Source organism: Gadus chalcogrammus, chromosome 15 (genome assembly GCF_026213295.1).
Source record: "Gadus chalcogrammus isolate NIFS_2021 chromosome 15, NIFS_Gcha_1.0, whole genome shotgun sequence".
In the NCBI taxonomy this organism is placed as follows: Eukaryota; Metazoa; Chordata; class Actinopteri; order Gadiformes; family Gadidae; genus Gadus; species Gadus chalcogrammus.
Window position 1 is genome coordinate 2,465,669 of NC_079426.1, and position 15,514 is coordinate 2,481,182.

Sequence of the window (15,514 nt, forward strand, 5' to 3'; positions counted from 1 at the left end):
TACAGCTGCCCTGTTACTGCCCCGTCTGCTGGCTGCGTAACCAGGGGAAACGGGACAAGGAGTTGACCGGCACACCACAGCAGTTGAAGTGCCAAGGATTGCGTCTCCCGGGCTTTGATTCACAGCTGCGATCCTCGTGCTTGCGCGACCCTGGAGTTTGTCTTGCGGTTGAGCGAGTGACAGATGAAGTCCCCCACTGTGATCACTTTGGAGAGGTCCACTCCCTGAAATAAACAATGCAAAGTGATAATAATATTCGTCAGCGGCATCACCATCATCATCCTTATCATCACCGCCATCTTCCCAATCATCATCACTAATATTCCCATAATCATCCTCGTCATCATTAAAAAAACACACAAACCGCTGATGTTAGTAGGTGTTGGGGTAATATGTGCTAGGGGCTAAGAGCAGCACATTTCTAGTTCACACAAAAAATAAAATCTCTCGAATGTGTAGTAAGCGAGTCCCACCAGAAGGGAGAGCACTTGGCACAGCGCAAAACATGTAAGCGAACCGGTGAATTCATCGCGCTACAAAAAAATATCGGGACGATTTCGAAAGGACTTTCAATCAAAGTATCCCCATAATCAATCTTCCAAATAACGACCAGATGACAATGTCACTTTTGGCAGCCACAAATGCACGCTGAATAATAAAAACGCTAAAAAAAAATCCAACCAATCCAATCCAAAACAAATAAAGTGACAGTGACGGGGACACTTACCGTCTGAATGCCCATGCCGTGGAGCATGTAGAGCACGTCCTCCGTTGACACGTTGCCAGACGAACCCTGGGCGTATGGGCATCCCCCCAGGCCTGCTACTGCCGAGTCCACCACACAAACCCCCATCTGGGACCAACGTACAAAGAGACATTCAGCACCCCTGATCCCTGGCTTCCACTCCCTAACCTAACCCCCCCCCCCCCCCCCAGGTAAACCCCCCCGGAACAATGGTCCTTGGTTCTGCTTTATTTGTTGGATTTGGTGCCCCGTACCCACTTGCCAGGTCCTTGTGGTCATGTTTTACATCTGTTGAGGAGAACTGTGGGCTTATGTCTGGGGGAGATTGAGTAGGCACACCGATACGGCTGACTCATCCTGTTTTTGGTGTCATCCAAACCACCGGTGGCGGGGTAATTATGGCCTTGTTCATAGTGAGGCATTATGACCGCTATGAAGAGTATGCCTCATGCACTCCTAACGTTCCTTGTAACTCGTGTTTGTACAGCACCGCTCTCTGCCCTGAACCAGAATGGGGATTTGCTCATACTTACCGGCGTGCACAGGGACTTTTTGTTCCTTACGAGGCCTTAGGAACAGACTAACCGGTAACCGCTAAAGTAGGAATATACGGGCTTATTCTGCTCTGTCGTTCATATGAAATTGAGCAATATTGAGTCATAGTCGCACTGTTTCTAAGAAATAGCCTAATTCTCAGGGTATTTTCAATTCCAAGCCGAAAGATACTGACAAATAACTGACTTCTTCCTCGATCGCTTCGGAGAAAACTATATCAGTTGGAACGCTCAACCTGCACCGTGTAACGTCCTCGCTGGCGCCATCGCCTCGGTTGTATTTGAAATGACGTGCCGTCTGATAACAATAGAAGTCATCCACTGCTTCGAACTTAAAAGGATGGAGCCCTTCACATCACTTCCTCTGCAGCGTATAGCGCCCCAAAACCCGTCGGTGCTTAACAGACCGAAGAAGCTTGAGCCCCGGGAGGATCGCCCCCATTCTCACACCATCTCATCGCTTTGAAACAGAAGTCATGGCATCACTCACACACGCAGGTCTCAACTTAAACAAGGCTGCTGCATTGCTCAACGACAGCCACACACTGCTTCCCCTTTTACCACGGCTGTCTTCTCTTCTTCTTCTTCTTCTTCTTCTAAATGCCACAAGCAGAACTATGCCTGCCCCCCCACCCCCCCCCAAAAAAACACTCCAGAGCAAAGGCCTTGAGAGTCAGATCAAAGCGGCGGGATGTTCCACATGCAGGGGAATTGTCGTGAGAATATCATATAGAAGATGTGCAGCCCGGACCCAGCACGGCCCGAGCCAGATGCCAGAACGTCAACCTCCACACCCCCCCCCCCCCCCCCCACCACACGCCAGACCCCCGTAGTGAGGTCTCATTAACACCCCGTTCCCCTCCGCGGTCAGCGGGTTACGTTCGTTATCGTAGGGAGACAGCCCCCCCCCCCCCTGGGGAACTCTGGGTCACAGCATTTAGTCATGAAAACCTCTTGTTCCTCCGTGGAACAATGTTCCTAATTGCCCCTCTTTCTGGCGTCTAAATCCCGGGGCAAGGCGGCCCCGTCTCTGCTCCGAGGGTCCCCCAGAAGGGCTGTAGTAATTGCTGTTTGTGTTGGCGGGGAGTGAGTAGGGAGGAGGCGGGGCGCGGCTGGTGGTAGTAGTAGTAGTAGTAGTAGTAGTAGTCGTCGTAGTAGTAGTAGTAGTAGTAGAGGTGCTCGAGGTTACAGTGGCAGCTCCGCTCGCCCACACGGGGTTTCCAGACCTTGAGAAACCCCAGCGTAGCCAGAGCAGCAGGATATTCAGACTTCATTTTTGTTTTTGTATAAACAAGGATTTGTAATCCACCGCGGCGATCCTCGCACTTTTTCTGGGAGTGGGTTGGTGTGTGTGTGTGGGGGGGGGCAGGGGGGGCGGGCGGGGCTGCAGAACCAGTGTAAGGCCACAGGGGATCCGCAGGAACAAAAGGCCCGGGAACAAGGCTCCCGTTCAGCCGGTCCTGCGCTGGTTCTGTGGACGCTAATCAAACAGGAGCTGGTGGTCAGGGAGCCCTTTCCGCCAGCGTTCGGATTACTGCGCACCGCTAAGTTAGCAGTAGCCTTGGTTGTGTCGGGCTGGAAAATGCACAGTGCATTCCTGGGTCTAATACAAACCCTGGTTCCTGTTTTCATTATTCAGGTGGTTAAGCAGCTCCGCGATACGTTACACTTGCACTGGATACATTTTGGGTTTTTGCAACTGCGTCATAACAAGTGTGCGTGTGTGGTGTGCGTGTGTTGTGTGTGGTGTGCGTGCGTGCGTGCGTGCGTGCGTGCGTGCGTGCGTGCGTGCGGTGCGTGTGTATGTGTCTGAGTGTGAGAGAGTGTGTGAGTGAGAGAGAGTGTGTGAGTGAGAGAGAGAGAGAGGTTGAAAGACCTGGGAAAAAAGGAAACATAGTACATGTGTATTGAAGCCTGCAAACCGTGGCTCTATGGCTGTGAATAGGAGGATAAATGGGTTTCACAGGTGAGATCCACAGCTGATAAGCACATCACATGGGAAGGTATTTAGACCAACAGATAAACAAGTCTGTCATCAAGCACCAATCTGTTACGCATATTAATGGAGTGGAAGTCGAAACGAAGAAAAACATTAAGAAGCTGAACACGATTTCAGTGTACAAACTCTAGCACTAAAATGAACCAAATAACTAACTAACAAACCAACTAATTAGCAGTCTTACCAATGAGCCAACTACCCGCCAGCGAGCCAACCAACCAACCAATCAGGGAGAGGACAGCCTAGTTGTTAGGGTGTTAGTTTTGGTGATGCCCACTGCGAGTCCCTTCGGATCAACATGTCTGCTAATGACAAAAGGTGTGCTCACCTGGGACGCGTTAAGACACCTTGTGCAACCCGCTGAATTAATTTTCGTCTGGGGAACGTCGTCTGCGGCAATTTCAGGAAGGGGCGGGGCCATGTGAGTGACCATGTGGCTCGTATCCTTGGGGGAACTCGCTTTCAACATGAAATTATTCCAGCTTTGACCCGGCTGGCCGCACGAGAGAAAGCAACAACCGAAATATTTGCAGTACAGTCCAAAAATATTTGGACTCTTTGAAGCTGTGGCTGTTTGGCGGTGTGTTTTAAACTTGCCATGATGGAAGAACGCAACGCCTAACCTAGCGACCTAACGCAACCTAACGCACCTTACATCTGAAATAGGAATAAGCAACCACACAGTTTATTACAACTGTCATGGGTTACTTAAAAGAGAATACCTTCAGCTTGGCTTTTTGGAGGAGTCCGATGCTATAAACACATCACATTATTGGCAAGCTTTTTGAAAGAGACTTCAAGCTTTTCTTTGAAAGGTTGATGTTTAGATAAATCTTGGATTTGGTTTCCATAATCAAATGCCACTGAGAATCTGCCAAGCTGTCAACTGGTACATTATAATGTGTGTTGGTTTGAACGGACAACATGTGATAAAGTAGTCTGACAAGGTTTTAGTCGATCCGCTCACAAGATTAAATTCTAGATTTTACTAAAGAGGTCAGACCTGTTTTCACCTTTCATCTATTATTCGTCAATAGCTTAACCCCTTTACCCCGATGTGAGGTAACATTATCTCGTAAACCGTTCAATGTATCAAACAGCCAACCCTACAAAATATGAGCTGTTGGCAAAACAAAGCTCATTCTACTGGCTGGTGAGCAATGCAGCCCTTGACAGCTCACCCAATGACGGGGATGCTGAGATGAATACCTTGAGCTGCCAGACCTGTGAAATATAAGCACATACATTCTCATTGTGTGACCTGCCAGGACTATATTTTTTTTCTATTTTTTTTTTTACGGTTAACAAAGCCCGTCGACCTGCTGAAAAAAGAAGAAGAAAGACGGTACAAAGACCATGGAATGTCTTTATCAGGAACAAAGGAGTTGAGTCAGAGAGAGAGAGAGAGAGAGAGAGAGAGAGAGAGAGAGAGAGAGAGAGAGAGAGAGAGAGAGAGAGAGAGAGAGAGAGAGAGAGAGAGAGAGAGAGAGAGAGAGAGAGAGAGATGGCAGAGTTAATTTCTTCTCCCGGTTGGTGGTGGTGGACTTAGACGACGAGCACACTGCAGTCATAAAAGTTTTTCATTTCCAGCAAATGTTTGCGTTAATTATCCCTGGCAGACATTTGTTTCTGTGGCTTTACGGGGGGGATGGCGAAGGGGGTATGTGTGTGTGGGGGGGGGGGGGGGCGGGGGTTGTCTCGTCTTAAATCCAATCGAAACGCGATCCGCGGGGGATGTCTCGCTGTCTCACACAATTGGTCCCCTTTTTTTTTTTCAGGGCCGTCCGCAAGCAAAGCACAAAGTCAACTGTCGGAGTAGTCTGACTTTAGTTGGCCGTTTCTCACGACTCCACTACACACAATCCCTGCACAGCCCCCGAAAAGGCATCTGTTGAGGAAAACACAGCGAAGCCTAGTGCAACCTTTTCTGTGTAAAATGTATAAATTACAAATGCAAAAATACTTTAAAACCGTTGCGTTGTCGCACACACTCCAGTGTCTCCCAGCACACCGACTAGGACTCGAGTTTCAAAGTGGTCGTCGCTGCGGGAGACTAGATCAACACAAACACACACACACACACACACACACACACACACACACACACCACACACCACACACACACACACACACACACACCCCTACTACGACAGCTTTGGAGTTGCATATAAAGCATTATTCATGTGCTCACTTCAGTAGGGGGAAAGTGAAAGGATGATCTCCCCCCCAAACCTCATCTCACCCCCCCCCCAACCTAACTCCCCCCCAGGGCTTCTCTATCCGTCCACCTTGCAGTCTCGCTCGCTTTTGTCCAACAGACACTGAATAGGTGAGCCTTTGTGTTTGCCCCCCCCCCCCCCCCCCCCCCCCCACACCTGCAGTGACCCACCCAGGGCTCTCAAAGAGAATCCCTCTCCTCTGAACACAGACAACAACCCCCCCCCCCCCCCCCCCCCCCCCTCCTCACGGTGGTCAGAAGTGGCGGGAAAGTCAAGACAGACAAACAGTGAAAATAAACATCTGAGTGATGCACTCGATAGGTACGGCACTGCACAGAAACGAGGGGTGCTTCTTCTGATTCAGGCTGACGAGGACCTTGAGGGAGATGTTCGGAGGAGAAAGCGGCAACAGCGCATCATCAAAGACGAGTGTGTGTGTCTTGGTTTGACGGCAGGACCACTGGAATATATGCTCATTTAAATTCTGGGATTTCTTCTGTGGCTTGGTTTTGAGTCATCTTCCTTTGTGAAGAGGCTCGTATCATGTTACTTAATGCTTTGTCCATGTTGATTGATGGTCTCTCCTCTTCTCTCTCTCTCTCTCTCTCTCTCTCTCTCTCCTCTCTCTCTCTCTCTCTCTCTCCTCTCTCTCTCTCTCTCTCTCTCTCTCTCTCTCTCTCTCTCTATGCCCATTGTAATCCCCCATATTTGTTATGAGGCAAACAGTACCTTCTCAGTACAACACCACTGAACACATTCATAATGAGGTGTGGTGACACACAGCAGTTGGGTTACACAGCAGACAAAAGCACAATAACATCGGGACAGTGACATATTGTTCGGTACGTCCGTTTTGGTTCATAGCCATAGATATGAACACACAATAACAGCAAACGAAGCAGAGATTGTGCTTTTTAGTTGTTTTTTTTAAATTAGAAGAACTGGTGTTATTTTTTACTACCTACCATCCAATATGGCTAATATATAGCCATATTAAAGAGAAAAAAGCAATTTTATATTGCTAACTGAAGCTCATTCATCATTTTCAAAGGACTACTTTGACGAAAACGTTTGTAAAACGAACAAATCGGTTGCCAAGACCTTAGCCAGTCCTTTGCTAATGCATCTATTTCAAACACCTCGCTAAAATTACGGGTTGTCATCCATCAAAGAGAGTTAAGTAGAATCCGGTCGAGGACAAAGATGAGCTTGAGCACCTTAGTTTTTTCTTCCTAGGGACATCCTGTCGATACAGGTCTATAGCGAGGTCACTCCGGCGAAATCCACTCATTTAAACGTAGAATATGAACATCAAGTACCAATTTAATCATTCGTCAGCTCATAGGAAACATACGCTTCTTGACATTGGCCTTGAAATAAAGCAACCAATCACTTCATTCAGACGTAGTTAACCTCTGAGTACATGACATGGAAATAATTACACGACCGGTAGAGATGATTGTTATAATGGAAAATACACAAAAGATAAGGGCCTTTCTTTACACTGTACATCAAAGATGAATCCTTAAGAGGAATAGCTGGAAAGTGGGATTACACGCGTTCACCTGGCCCGCTCACATCGACTGCTCTAGCTAAACGTTAAACAGAAAATCGCATTAGCTCCTCGAGTTCAACATCTGGAGGAGATATCTCCTCAAAGCAACAAGGGGAGTGATGCTAATGGATGCAAGCCGCATGTTGTCAGAACATTCCTGGGGCATTTTGTGGTTTGGACAATATGTATGTGCACAGTATGAGAAATGATGGGGGGGGGGGGGGGAAAGTTCCCAAAACAATCCTGCATAGAGAGAGACTGAGATTAAAGGTAGAAAAGAGAAATGACCACAACATTTGTTTTTGTCAAGAATATCATGCATCACCATTATCTTTCCCAAAGGTTCCTTGAGGCCCTCTCCACTTTCAGCTGGACCCAGAACAATGGAGCCTCTTCATCTCCAGATACCATCACGACACAAGCCAGGACGAGGAAATCTACATCATACTCCCCATCGATGTGTACCCTTTCTCTTAGGAAAAACAACCCGTCCACCTCAATCCTCTCCTAGCGTTCTTGATTTCCCTCCTGCTCCTTTCCCCTTCTTCCTCCCCAAGTATGATGGATACGTCTCCTTCATCTCTCCAGCAGAGCTTGACTCCCTGTCCTGTCCTCGTCTTCTCCTTGTACCTTCAACCACCAATCCAACCCCCCCCCCCACCCCCCCCCCCCCCCCCCCCCCCCCCCCCCCCCCCCCCCCCCCCCAATTGCACCACCATACTCAAACTTTCCTCATGTACAATGTCTTCTCTCCCACACTCTGGTTTTGTGTTCTTGGAAACTCTTTCCCCATGTCGGGGTCAGCATGCGTCCCTTCCCCCCCCCCCCGACATCTCCTCACCACAGCCGTCTGTCGGTCAGAGCTTACCAGCACCTCTGTAGGACCAATAAGGGTACTACCCTCTTTCTATGCTGTGGTCTGATTGATGATAAAGTAAAATATCCACCTCGTCCACCTTCGAAAACACTGCTCGAGACTGATGTCCCCTTGTAAGTTACCGCATGGTTTTCACCTATTTAACAAATTGCCTCTTCTTCAAAGTACATCTAAAAGATATTTTAGATATAAAAACACATAAAACATAGAACAACATATCCTAACCCTAACCCTAACCTGAGTTTTAACACAGTTTTTAACCAACCGGTTTTAATTAGACATCAGAAATCCGGCCTCTACTCAACATCGTATAAAACCTGCAACATGCTGACCCACAGCTCGAGCGTTTTGTCACTTCGGCGACATCCAATCAAATCACTAAGAAGTAAAGGCTCAGTTATGGCTCCACGTCGACGCAATGACCACGCAGACGCCTCGGCGCAGTCTGAACCTGTTACGGTTCTGCGTCGGGATTTAGTGAGCCGACCAATCACAGCCTGCAGCTGCGAGGGCTGTGATTGGTCGGCTCACTAAATTCCGTGATTGGTCGATGATTGGTCGGCTCATGGGCTGTGATTGGTCGGCTCACTAAACGGCCCCGCGAACGGCCCTGGCCGAGCGTACCTGCGTGAGCGTACCTGCGTGAGGGCGGCGGCTCTCTCACCTGCAGAGCGGTGAGGATGTTGGCGAGCGCCTGGCCGTAGGTGTCGTGGCAGTGGACGGCCAGGGCGCGGCAGGGCACCTCCCGGGTCACTGCGGAGCATCGCGGCCATGGAGCCCGGGGTCCCCACCCCGACGGTGTCCCCCAGGGAGACCTCGTAGCAGCCCATCTCGTACAGCCTCTTCGCCACCTGGGAGGTTATCGGCCGTTTAGCCGACCACCACATACATTTTTCGTTTTTGAGACACACGGCATTCATGGGGGGGGGGGGGGGGGGAGTTAAGGGTGAGGGGGGGCTTGCTCGAGTCTCAGGTAGACTGAGAATGCGGGGTTGGGGTTCGAACCCAGAACCTTTTGACCACGGGGGTCAGGCTACTTTTAATGAATGCTGTGAGCCAGGGCCTTCCTGGACTTGAATAAGCAGGACAAACAAGACAAATATATACAATATTCGAAAAGTGCAGGATTAGTGACTGTGAATTCTTTTAGCAGAGACTTTCATTCAAAGCAACATAGATGCAACATGTATTCATGGATCAATATATGCATGACATAGGGGATCGAATCTGCTACCTTTCTGCTGGGAGTCACCCTAGAAACACTCATTATGGCACCTCGGTCTAATTTAGGAACCCAGGGAAATCAAGGTATCACACCTAATCACACAGCTTTTGAAACATGAAAGATGGTTGGGGAAATTATAATGACTGATTGATGATTGGGTTGTTATGAACAGATGCGACCTGTTTACTGTGAGGAAAACACGGTGAAACTGCGCAGTGAGAGAAAAAATGCTGCTACCTGAATCCAGCTACCTGTACGAACCACATAGGATACAATTCAATGGTCCTCTGTACGTTTAGATAATTGCTTTACTGTTATTATAAATATAAACGCATTCTGTATATTTCTCCCTTTTTAATTATAATCTACATGTACGGGAGAGTTTGTCGAGTACAGTCAGTGGTGTAGCATAAGCCATACTGTGGGAAGCACTAATGATGATGATGATAATAATTATTAGCAGTATAATAATTATTATTACTTAATAAACATTTTACTTTGGAAGAAGATAACTGCATTTTGTTATTAAACATTCACTGCTACACAATAAAGGTTCCTCTCTATTATACCATATTATGGCTATACATTTGGGAGACAAAGAACTGTATATCTTACCTCTGTAACTTTAGAAGGGTCGATTGGTCCCTCATGAGGGCATCCGAGGGCACAGGAAACATATCTGAAGAAGATAAGTGAGATGCGCCTTATTTTGAAAATCATCATCATTTGAATTTAAAACAAAGTTAAGTTAGAGACATCATTCGTTTGAAACAGACGTTTTGAGAAATATCGAATTCTGTAAACATAAAGGCAATAACACCAATATGTTAGAATACCTAACACCGCTAGAATACCTGTGGTTTCCCATGCAGTCCTAGTGGATACAGAGATTGCGAATCAGCTATCATAAAATGCACATGCATGACTCGGGGGTCATGTGTGTAAATGGCGTGCACAGCCATTCTTTATTTTATAAGTAGCCTGACCTTTAAGAAAAACAAGAAAAATCTGAAATAAAGTGTAAACATTATTACGGAAGTGGCTGGTGGCTTTTTGGTATGTGACGATATTCTATACCTTCCCCAACGAAGGTCTTGATTTGTTCTCTTCGACGTACATGTGTGTTTGTGGTTTACCAAGGCATATAATAGCTTGGTGCACATCTGGAACGTAGTGGAACAGACCTATTACTGCTGAATCGTGTAAGTACTCCCTTGCATAACGGATTATATTTTTCTTCATTTGGAGATAAATATAACATTTTGTGGGGTTTTTCGTCGCCGTTAGATACTATAGTCGGTATCAAATCCGATGTGCGGTTTTACTCCTTGTAAAGGGGGACATTGTACACCGTCTCGAGTACGAACCCGCGCACTGGGATTTGCTGGTCTTTGGCGGCGTTGAGGACTTCCTCAAACCTCAGCATGCTCTCATCAATGGAGCAGTTGATGTTTTTCCTACTGAACGTCTCTGAGGCCGACCCGAACACCGCTACTTCGGTAGCACCCGCCGCAAGCTGAAATAATACAGGGAAAACGCTAACACCTACGTCTTCACAGGTATTAAAGATGTCAAACGATGTCAACAAGTTACAAAAAACATCACATAAAGCGATGAAGGATAGCACTCACCGCGTTTTGGAAGCCGTGCATGTTGGGCGTCAAAACGGGATAGCGAACGTTCGGCGACTTTCTGATTCCTTGCAGAACTTCAGTGTGGTCGGCCATCTGAGAACATATGGTGGAAAGGAATATCAGTTGGGCCTCATAAAACTTAACCTTATGGGAGAACAAAGGCAGCCTTTTCCTAGCCACGTGCAATGAAACAGCAAACTAATATTTTTTAAAAAGGCGGCTAAATGTGCCGGTGATGCTATACAAATACACATAAAAGTATAAGTCTCTGTTTACTCATTCAAAACCTCCACGCGTTAAATAAGGTGTGTTGCTAAACGTGCTGCTTTTAGCCCCCAGTAGAACGCTCTTAAAACGGACGCTCCATAAATCCCTCAACGCTGTCTGAGCGGCCGCATGGATTTATTACCTGGGGTACCCACTTTGAAGACACAAAGCTGGTGGCCTCGATTACAGACAGCCCCGTGTCTGAGAGCCTGTCTATCAGCTGGACTTTGACCTCCGTCGGAACAATCTCCTGAAGCAGAATCAAGTTGAAACATTGATTTTATGGACGTGATCTCATTCGAGGCTGGAAGTATCACAAGACAAGACCAGACAGCAATGTGTCTCTTATTTTTTCTTTTCTTTTTACACCTTTGCAAATCGCAGTGATTTACCGGACTCACCTGCTGAATCTTAAAAAATACATTTTTATTCACAGATAAATTGCTGAAATTTAAGTCCCTCATCATGTCATATTTTTCAGATTGTGTCGGGCTGGAAAAAAGGGAAAGAGTTGCGATTTCTTGGTGCCAAAGCGAAAGCATCAGAAAGCTATCTAGGGAACCTGTGTCATGTTTTCTGTTGAATCTAAGGAACATTTGAAGCGTACGATATTTAAAAGAAAATGTGAAACACATGCTGACTGCGATCATGTACAAAAAGCGTGCATGTTCTATAAACTCCCATAAATATCCAGATTTACAAGAATAGATCATACACCACATGATGTAGGCCTACTATTGGAAAAGTTTCCTATATGCACGGAACAGATTTTTCATTTGAAATATCGCCTAATTATTAAACAGTTTGGACAGATATAAGAGCATACCTTTTCATTTTGAAGCCCATCTCTTGGCCCGACCTCAACGATTTTAACAAACTCTGGGTACTCGTGCGCTCCAAGACTCTGGAAAGATATCAAAGGATCGTTCTGTTTATAGAGGGGCATGGGGTGAACTGGTGAAGGTATTGCATTATAAATAACTCATGGTCTAATCGTTCTTTAGTGTGCAAAACATGAACGACTCCCCAAGCCGAGCTCCAGAAACACAGAGGAGTCAGACGTGTGATTGCGTTCAGATGTAGAACCTGGTGATACTCTGGAGATGATGAGAACGCTGAATGTCTGGCCTTGTGTTTCAAATTGTTCACTAATAGTAAATGTGCCCTTTGGATGGTGGAGAAAAGGTAAAACCAAATGACGCACAAACAAATATTGGCCTATATTGTTGTTCACAAATATTGTTGTACACAAATGCATAAGGGCCCATTGAGTTACTGAGAGCAGCTTTTAAGTTCCAGGTGGCAGAATTTAGTAGCATCTAGCAGTGAGTTTGCAGAATCCCCCCCCCCCCCCCCCCCCTTTCTTAAATTGATCTTTCTAGGGCTGTTTGTCCCTTCGGGGCCACGGTAGTAACATGGCGAGCTCCATGGAAGGGCACCCTACAAAGATAGATGCGCTGATTCTAAGGTAACAGAAGTAAACGATTCTTATTTCAAAAGAATATACACTAATTCAAACACACTTATGAAAATGATATTCCATCTGCCAAGTCTCTTGGCTAGATCCTACTCAATTCTATACACTACACCTTTAACCGTTATAAACATTCAACATGCATGCAAGAGCTTTGATGTCAATCATTAAAAGAGAATAACATGGATACAACATTTTTTTATTTTATCTAGCGCCACTCCCTATTCTGAAGATGGGTTTATCTAAACTATGACAATGCAATAGGCTATCTTTTACATTTTGCATCAGACAAGCTCAGTTTAAAACGCCTCACATGTTTGCATCCCCCCCCCTCCCATCCTCTCGCGTTTCCCGGGATGGTTACGTGGCGTGTAGACACGTGCAAGAAGGAGACGGGGAAAAAACAAACCAGACACAGCAAATATGCCCACCTTCTCTTCAACGAGCCACCGCTTCAGCCACGGGTAGTCCCGAGCGAGTTGCTCGTGGCTCAGACAGTGTTTCACTGTCGTGGGTACGTTGCCCATCCAGACGGCTGCCTTACCACAGCATCCGCGTCCTCGTTGGTCGTGTTTTCGCTTGACAACCTGGCTCGGTAGAAACACGTCGTCTCACGATGCCGCCTCGGTGTCAGTGTCTCCCCGTCATCCAATATGGGTGCATCGATCGATATGCGTGCGTGCGGGACGGGGATGACGGCGAGGCTGGCTTAGATGCTTGAGTGGATTACATCAGGAGGAGTCGTGTCCGATGCAGTACACCGTAAATAATGATTCAGCATGTTGCCATGGCAGCAGCATCACATGGGCAGAGAGAGACAGAGCGAGAGAGAGTGAGAGAGAGAGACTTTTTGATACAACAGTAGCTTTTGGATGTGCTTTGTCTACACTACAGAGAGTGCTGCTACTACAACGACATTTTTTTCCCAGACTGATCAATTTAGGTGTCGAACCAATGCCTAAAGCACAGCACACTATACACGCCTTTACTGTCACGAGGATATGTTGCCCCCGCCTACTTATTCAATGTCAGCCTACTTCCTGTTGAGAGTCAAGGCAGCGGGGGAAACACGCTGCTCTGATTGATCTCTTGTGACCTAAACAGCTGAACAGTTTCCATTGCCAGACGCGCCGGGGCTGCCAATATCAACTGCAGCGTGTAATAAAATCCCTTGTTAAGCCAGGGCAAACTGTACCACAGAAAGGCTCATTCTTCGTAGCACAGATGTTAACAATAGAATCGGCTTAATGAAGGCCTCGCACTAAGGCAGCCCTCCTCCGTGATAAACCATCCGCTGATGAGAACCCAATGGTGGCTACTCTGATTCTGCATCAGCGCTGAGAATTACTTTTTTTGTGACCTCAGGACTAACGTTGATTTGCAGTGTCGGTTGATGCACATAAATATTTATTAGATTTTTTTGTGTGTCTCATTTTGTGTTTATTTTATTATTATTTTTTATTTTTTAGTACAATGTCTGTGGATGTGTCTGTGTGCACTGGTTATCAACTTGTTGAACTTTCTGCTATCTTTCTTGGTTTTTAGCTAAGCTTTGTGTCAGAGTATATCTGCCAGAGACACATCCACCCTTGGGTTTTTTTCATTCAGCAGAAATTCACTGGTTTAATTTATTTTACATTTCTTTCAGCTGGACAGAAAGAAACAGCTCCGCACAGGGGAAAGGAAATCCTACAATCAGCACAATAGGCCGACTTAAGAGCTGTTGAACTTGGAGCAGGTCAACTTTGTTATAATCCATGAAACAGCTTATGCGGTATTAAGTATTCATATAACATAGGCCCTACGTTGAATGTGTCAAACATGACTCTTTCACAGTAACGTTGATACATAAAGGCATCATTCCCCATATCCCTCTCTTCACTCTAAAGAATAACTTTAACCCAGTCAGAAAGGTGCAAAGGGATCTATTAAACAGACTGCTTTTAAAAACAGACAATCTCCTGCTTTTCAACTGCGGTGGAAGAAAGCTCATATATGGGCGGTAGGCCTGCCTGCGTCTTCACCGGGAAGGCCTTGTTGACGTTCCTGAGAGGGAACCCAGCGGCGGAGGTTCATCCTGACCGGTAGCAGCTGGAGCGGGTTACTCTAAAGAGAGGGCCCCCAGGGGCCCGGCCACGTGAACAAAGCAACGCGATGCAGGTGAATGAGGAGCCGCAATTTAAACAGATGATACAGGGGGAAGGCTTTTGGGCCTTATAAATATAGATTCTAATTCTATAATTTCTCCCTTCCCATACCTACTTGAAACGTGTTCTGTCTTGGCTCAGGGAATACGATATTTGAAAAGGGCTTCTTTTGATTTGGTCCGCCGGCTGGCGATTGTTAATGCTAATTATAGTAATGAAGCATAGCAACATCTGGTCTCTTTAAGAATATGTTTTATTCACATTGTGGCCTTCGTGTTCACAGTGAGCGAAACGAAAACAGGAGAAAAAACGGTTTCACCGCTGGCTGGTATATCTTTCAAGGATCGTACATTCATGCTTAATGACAATAGGTATGTTAGTGTTGAGGAGAAACAGGTTACAGACTATATTAAGTCAGTCTCCATTAGGCACGGGTTGTACCCCTCTTTCCGTCCGGCAGATGCAGTGCATTCCCACCGCTATCAACACTGCACCCCTTCTCCCACAGACGCAAAACACTTGTGTATACAGTGCATTAGTGCAAAATGCTTTCCTTGTTACGCCTCTTACGATCAAACAGACTATATACGTATTTCAGTATTTTACCGTAAACTAAAAAATTTGCCGCCTGCCACCGGCTGAACATCTATTTTACAAACTGGAGGGGCTCTTCTGTGTGTGTTTTGTGTTTGGATGGGAGCATGGGGAAGAGGGAGAGCAGATGTCCAAAACATACTTTATGGGGTACAGGTTTCAGCACTGGCATGAAAGAGGTTTAAAGCGCTCAGATATACACTGAAAATAAAGTGGAAGAAAGA

General features: G+C 46.4%; 1 protein-coding gene across 1 annotated transcript; it reads right to left on the reverse strand.

The window, feature by feature from the left end:
• Positions 1–99: 99 nt before the first annotated feature.
• On the reverse strand, positions 100–13,441 carry hmgcll1 (3-hydroxymethyl-3-methylglutaryl-CoA lyase-like 1). Its single transcript, XM_056609577.1, is given in 10 exon segments — positions 100–224; positions 728–853; positions 8,614–8,710; positions 8,712–8,800; positions 9,790–9,853; positions 10,542–10,690; positions 10,806–10,901; positions 11,218–11,325; positions 11,902–11,979; positions 12,981–13,441. Coding segments are annotated over 10 exon segments (1,008 nt in total). The 5' UTR covers positions 13,077–13,441; the 3' UTR covers positions 100–119.
• Positions 13,442–15,514: the final 2,073 nt, after the last annotated feature.